At 40.1% G+C, this 7,875-nt stretch overlaps 1 protein-coding gene across 9 annotated transcripts in view; it reads right to left on the bottom strand.

Moving 5' to 3' along the window:
- The window catches only part of LOC108414024 (DNA (cytosine-5)-methyltransferase 3A-like), a 131,515-nt gene that overhangs the window by 48,775 nt on the left and 74,865 nt on the right, over window positions 1-7,875 (bottom strand). For 7 of the 9 annotated variants that reach the window (XM_037538069.1, XM_037538066.1, XM_037538068.1 and 4 more), the window contains one exon: window positions 4,057-4,206. The exons of the other annotated variants lie outside the window; for them this stretch is intronic. In XM_037538069.1, coding sequence (XP_037393966.1) covers window positions 4,057-4,206 — 150 coding nt within the window. The remainder of the gene's footprint in view (window positions 1-4,056; window positions 4,207-7,875) is intronic. 9 annotated transcript variants of the gene reach the window in all.

Below are 7,875 nucleotides of genomic sequence, written 5' to 3'. Positions count from 1 at the left end.
TCCTCTCTCTCACTCTCTCCCTCTCTCCATCTCTCTATTCTCCTCTCTCTCTATCCCCCCTCTCTCTCACTCTCTCCCTCTCTTGATCTCTCTACCCTCCTCTCTCTCTATCCCCTCCTCTCTCTCTCCCTCTCTCGATCTCTCTATCCTCCTCTCTCTCACTCTCTCCCTCTCTCGATCTCTCTATCCTCCTCTCTCTCTATCCCCCCTCTCTCTCACTCTCTCCCTCTCTTGATCTCTCTATCCTCCTCTCTCTCTATCCTCCTCTCTCTCCCTCTCTCTATCCTCCTCTCTCTCTATCCCCCCTCTCTCTCCCTCTCTTGATCTCTCTACCCTCCTCTCTCTCTACCCCCCCCCCCTCACTCTCTCTACCACCCCCCCCCCCCCCCCCCCCCCCCTCTCTCTCTATCTCCCTCTCTCTCTCACACGTGTTAGTGATTAGGCTTTCCTGTAGGTTCAGAGGGAGCTGTGTTGTCTGCCAGGCTGTGATTAGATCCAGAGGCTGCAGAGAGAGGGGCCTGCCCTCCACTGTTCTGCCCAGGAGGGAGAGGCTCAGCTGGGTGAGATGAGGACAGCCCAGGCCTAAAGAACCACAGATTCTGACACACTGACCCTTAGAACCCTCAGGAGTCTAGAGTTATTACTGTCATGTATATATGATTTACATTACAGAACTGCTTATACTATAAACGTATATGTAGTTTACATATAATCACTCATTACTAATAATAATAATGACACTTTTTAAATGACAGTAAATAAACATTAAAATGGAATTCATATAAACAAATGTTTATATTTTCATCCTGTATTGACGAGCCTGCATTTTCTTTATTATTTTCAATTCTAAAAGATCACAAGTCATTTTTAACCAAATACAAATACAATTGTTCTAGATAATGAAACTCCCCCATCTGTATGCTCTAGATATGTTACCAAATTAGCCTCAACTATTTTATCTGAACATAAGTCACCAAATAAAATTCATCACTTGTAGGTTCTAGCTATTTTAATTGAATGAACCACCCCTCATATGTTCTAGATAACATTGCTGAATAAAACTTTTCACTTGGTTTCTCTAAATATATTTATTGAATTAAAATTCTCCATCTGTATGTTCTAGATATGTTACTGAATAAGAGGTGAAGGTTGTTCTTCACTGAATGAAACCCCCTGTATGTTCTAGACAGTATTACTGAATAAGACTTTTTATCTATATTTACCGAAGAAAATTCTTCACCTTTATGTTCTAGATATTATATTGAAACTGCTGAATTGTTCACCTGCTACATGTAACGTTTATGTTTAGTTTGGGTGCTTGCCTATAGACGTTAGGCCTGTTTTGAGGAGTTCTGGCGAAGTTCTTCCTTCTCTTGACAGAGGAGGGAACGTCTAGAGGCGACCGTGATTGGTGGAGAGGCGTGTTTTTTCAGGTTGAGCTCACACTGATTTTCCTGAAAGCAGAAAAACGCAGGTGCGCTGCTTTGTCTTCTTATGCCTTGAGGTTCACAGTTGCGTTTTTTTGGAACCCTGGTTGTGGTTTTATGTCTCCCAAGCAACGATAAGTATCGGTCAGCTGTGCCGGCCAGCTAACGTGTTAGCATGTATAGACAGAAAACTCTGGCACTCGCCCGTTTTAACACATTTCAGGGTTCTCAGCACCTGCAACCGTCCCTGAAGGCCCACCCTCCTCCTGATCTGATTGGTCAGCACAGGACACAGTAGTAGCCTATCTGGACTTGAAATCTCTTTGAGTTTACATTTCTTCTGGTCACAGTACCTGGAGCGTTCGGTACAAAAACCAGCACACGAAACAAAACAAAACAAAAAAATCTCTCCCACAGGAGACTGCAGAAAACACGTGGTCCTCAAAAAAGCCGTCCAGTGTGAACCCCCCACCACACCGATGATCATGCAATGTGTTCTAGAGGTACAGGCGATATCCCTGAGATCCTCAGAGAAGCGTATAGTGGAGTAATTAATCACAATAAAGATAACGTACCTCCATGCTGCACCCCCACCCCCCCACCCCCCCAACTGCGGTACCACACAGACGCACAAATGAGCAGCACCAATACAAACGTGGAACATGAACTGTGTTCAGGTCACAGCCATAGAACACAAACACAAAGCCTGAAACACACATTCAGCAGCAGCACGATTTCCTGCACATGTAAATGTCTGAAAGCACAATGAGGTTTCTCACACACACACACACACACACACACACACACACACACACACCATCCTTACTACCATAACACACACTCGCTCACCTTACGCCCCTCACAGGAAACAGGGCCTCCGACTCGGAGTAGAGGGTGTCAGTGGAACTGAAGTCGCACTAAACCGACTGACTTTCCACTGAGGCTCACTTTCCACACACACACACACACACACACACACACACACACACACACACAGTGTGTGCTGTTAATTCAGATCAAAGCCTCCATATGTGTGTCAAGTGCTTTCTACTTACTTTTTTAGACTATGCTACTTCTCGAACTCTCACTGCTAACACACACACACACACACACACACACAAACCAGCCTTACGCCTTTTTACCTTCGCACTCTTCCTCAGACCTGCTTCTACTTTTCCACTTGCTTTCCTTCACCCGTTGTCTGAGTAGCCTAACCACCAGCAGCTCTCCCTCTACACATTACAGGCCTCTGAGGATGCCTCATCATTTTGTTTCAGGTCCTGGTTCTAAGCCTGGTTCTGACATCTTTGAAAATAACCCCTTATCGTGCTATATGGTTAACCAGGTTCCAAGAGCTGAACATTACGTTGTACATAGGTTTTCCCATTTAATATCACTTGGGTTGCCAGATTTCAGATGTGGAAAACCTGAGACAGGCCAGAGGGTTGGAGGGTTCTGAGGAGGTTTCAGAAAGGTGTAGAAAAAAACAAATAGTCAAATATATTTCTACATATAAACTGCATGCAAGCTTACACTCCTACGAAAGACGCTTCTTCAAGGATTCTTTAGTAAAGACTATAGTTCTATAAAGAGCCACTGTCTCCCCTAAAGAACCTGTGAAGAACCCTCTTTTTTAAGACGTGCCATATCACACATTAATATTGACACCACTGGACTGGCAACCACACCAAAGCAGCCCATGTGAGCTGCCTTGAGTGTGGTAGTTTAGTGGCTTTGGCAGTGCTAGTCTATAGATTAAGTAACTGGTGCTTTTATATCACAGCGTCGTTAACATCAGGGCTTAAATGGGGCCTAAAGCTGAGCTCCGGAACCTTCCTGTGACCAGTAAACAACGTAAAATCAATTTCATCCACTCAATTTGATAAACTGAGCCGACAGATAACATCTACTCGGTTAGGTGACACGCCCACTGAACTCTTCACTGTGTGATTTTCACCTTTGTCAGAAAAGAATCCGAAAATATTTTTGAATTTTGATGCTAAAACGGTCAGAGAGGGAATATTAACCCTTATGTGGTGTTGATGTGTTTGTTACTCAGTCTGGTCTGGTGGACCCACCACATTATTGATATGTTAAATCAATATAGCCATAACAATTTATCTAAAAATACCAGATGTTTAAAATATCACAAGTGGCCAGTGTAGGGTTTTCCTTTAGCAGCTGTAGCCAGTCAGCAGCCTCTCTCAAACACACACACACACACACACACACACACACACACACACACCAACAGCAGGCCATGTAGGAGGAGAACAGAGTGAAGGACACAGCACCTCCACACTTTTACTCCCCGTAACCCCATATAATACCACATACACTGAACAGGCCAAAATCCTGATTTAACCCCTGGTTATAGCAGAAGCTTTACTTAACCTACTTAACTAAAACGTACTGATGTCAATTAAACACACAGCAGTGTTACCATGCACTACATGTAATATCTGTATAGGATATACAATGACTTCCGGACTTCCGAATTTTTCAAAAATTCCATTTAGTTTTCCCGAAGACAAAACTTAGGCCTAAGTACTAAACGGCGCATGACCTCAGAGCTCTATTCTCTCTATCCCTCTCTCTCTCTCTCTCTCTCTCTCTCTCTCTCACCCACCTCTTCTTTTCTACAGTGGGCGAGCATTTCCTCCATCTCTCTCCTGCTGATGCGGTAAGGTTCTCCAGCCTGATAGGTGATTCTGGGGACAGGTCTCCTCCGGAGGCTGATGTCCCAGCCCTGACGACCCCGCTTACGTCCACTATCACCCTACACACGGCAAATCAAACAAAAACATAGGCCAGACTTCAGCACTACCGATGCATAATTAGGTTAGGCTGAATAAAGTAAGATTTTGAAGGATTTGAATAGTCAATTTACTCAACATAAAAAATGTGTCAGACTGTAAAACTACACACTGCAGATTCATACTGGATTAAAATCACTCCACAATTATTACAGTCAGACTGTAAAACTACACACTGCAGATTCATACTGGATTAAAATCACTCCACAATTATTACCGTCAGACTGCAAAACTACACACTGCAGATTCATACTGGATTAAAATCACTCCACAATTATTACCGTCAGACTGCAAAACTACACACTGCAGATTCATACTGGATTAAAATCACTCCACAATTATTACCGTCAGACTGTAAAACTACACACTGCAGATTCATACTGGATTAAAATCTCTCCACAATTATTACCGTCAGACTGTAAAACTACACACACAGCAGATTCATACTGGATTAAAATCACTCCACAATTATTACAGTCAGACTGTAAAACTACACACTGCAGATTCACACTGGATTAAAATCACTCCACAATTATTACAGTCAGACTGTAAAACTACACACTGCAGATTCATACTGGATTAAAATCACTCCACAATTATTACCGTCAGACTGTAAAACTACACACACAGCAGATTCATACTGGATTAAAATCACTCCACAATTATTACAGTCAGACTGTAAAACTACACACTGCAGATTCATACTGGATTAAAATCACTCCACAATTATTACCGTCAGACTGTAAAACTACACACACTGCAGATTCATACTGGATTAAAATCACTCCACAATTATTACAGTCAGACTGTAAAACTACACACTGCAGATTCATACTGGATTAAAATCACTCCACAATTATTACCGTCAGACTGTAAAACTACACACACAGCAGATTCATACTGGATTAAAATCTCTCCACAATTATTACAGTCAGACTGTAAAACTACACACTGCAGATTCATACTGGATTAAAATCACTCCACAATTATTACAGTCAGACTGTAAAACTACACACACTGCAGATTCATACTGGATTAAAATCACTCCACAATTATTACCGTCAGACTGCAAAACTACACACACTGCAGATTCACACTGGATTAAAATCACTCCACAATTATTACAGTCAGACTGTAAAACTACACACTGCAGATTCATACTGGATTAAAATCACTCCACAATTATTACAGTCAGACTGTAAAACTACACACACTGCAGATTCATACTGGATTAAAATCACTCCACAATTATTACAGTCAGACTGTAAAACTACACACACTGCAGATTCATACTGGATTAAAATCACTCCACAATTATTACAGTCAGACTGTAAAACTACACACACTGCAGATTCATACTGGATTAAAATCACTCCACAATTATTACCGTCAGACAGCAAAACTACACACACTGCAGATTCATACTGGATTAAAAACACTCCACAATTATTACCGTCAGACTGTAAAACTACACACACAGCAGATTCATACTGGATTAAAATCACTCCACAATTATTACAGTCAGACTGTAAAACTACACGCTGCAGATTCATACTGGATTAAAATCTCTCCACAATTATTACAGTCAGACTGTAAAACTACAAACTGCAGATTCATACTGGATTAAAATCTCTCCACAATTATTACAGTCAGACTGTAAAACTACACACACTGCAGATTCATACTGGATTAAAATCTCTCCACAATTATTACAGTCAGACTGTAAAACTACACACACTGCAGATTCATACTGGATTAAAATCACTCCACAATTATTACCGTCAGACTGTAAAACTACACGCTGCAGATTCATACTGGATTAAAATCACTCCACAATTATTACAGTCAGACTGTAAAACTACACACTGCAGATTCATACTGGATTAAAATCACTCCACAATTATTACCATCAGACTGTAAAACTACACACTGCAGATTCATACTGGATTAAAATCACTCCACAATTATTACAGTCAGACTGTAAAACTACACACACTGCAGATTCATACTGGATTAAAATCACTCCACAATTATTACCATCAGACTGTAAAACTACACACTGCAGATTCATACTGGATTAAAATCACTCCACAATTATTACAGTCAGACTGTAAAACTACACACTGCAGATTCATACTGGATTAAAATCACTCCACAATTATTACAGTCAGACTGTAAAACTACACACTGCAGATTCATACTGGATTAAAATCTCTCCATAATTATTACAGTCAGACTGTAAAACTACACACTGCAGATTCATACTGGATTAAAATCTCTCCACAATTATTACCGTCAGACTGTAAAACTACACGCTGCAGATTCATACTGGATTAAAATCTCTCCACAATTATTACCGTCAGACTATAAAACTACACACTGCAGATTCATACTGGATTAAAATCACTCCACAATTATTACAGTCAGACTGTAAAACTACACACTGCAGATTCATACTGGATTAAAATCTCTCCACAATTATTACAGTCAGACTGTAAAACTACACACTGCAGATTCATACTGGATTAAAATCTCTCCACAATTATTACCGTCAGACTGTAAAACTACACGCTGCAGATTCATACTGGATTAAAATCACTCCACAATTATTACAGTCAGACTGTAAAACTACACACTGCAGATTCATACTGGATTAAAATCACTCCACAATTATTACCATCAGACTGTAAAACTACACACTGCAGATTCATACTGGATTAAAATCACTCCACAATTATTACAGTCAGACTGTAAAACTACACACTGCAGATTCATACTGGATTAAAATCACTCCACAATTATTACAGTCAGACTGTAAAACTACACACACTGCAGATTCATACTGGATTAAAATCACTCCACAATTATTACAGTCAGACTGTAAAAATACACACTGCAGATTCATACTGGATTAAAATCACTCCACAATTATTACAGTGTGTAAAACTACACACTGCAGATTCATACTGGATTAAAATCTCTCCACAATTATTACAGTCAGACTGTAAAATTACACACTGCAGATTCATACTGGATTAAAATCACTCCACAATTATTACAGTCAGACCGTAAAACTACACACGCTGCAGATTCATACTGGATTAAAATCACTCTACAATTATTACAGTCAGACTGTAAAACTACACACACTGCAGATTCATACTGGATTAAAATCACTCCACAATTATTACAGTCAGACCGTAAAACTACACACACTGCAGATTCATACTGGATTAAAATCACTCCACAATTATTACAGTCAGACTGTAAAACTACACACACTGCAGATTCATACTGGATTAAAATCACTCCACAATTATTACAGTCAGACTGTAAAACTACACACACTGCAGATTCATACTGGATTAAAATCACTCCACAATTATTACCATCAGACTGTAAAACTACACACTGCAGATTCATACTGGATTAAAATCACTCCACAATTATTACAGTCAGACTGTAAAACTACACACTGCAGATTCATACTGGATTAAAATCACTCCACAATTATTACAGTCAGACTGTAAAACTACACACTGCAGATTCATACTGGATTAAAATCTCTCCACAATTATTACAGTCAGACTGTAAAACTACACACTGCAGATTCATACTGGATTAAAATCTCT

This window comes from Pygocentrus nattereri, chromosome 4, assembly GCF_015220715.1.
Source record: "Pygocentrus nattereri isolate fPygNat1 chromosome 4, fPygNat1.pri, whole genome shotgun sequence".
Lineage (NCBI taxonomy): Eukaryota > Metazoa > Chordata > Actinopteri > Characiformes > Serrasalmidae > Pygocentrus > Pygocentrus nattereri.
Note: the sequence above shows the minus strand (reverse complement) of the source record. Positions and strands in the feature narration are given on the sequence as shown.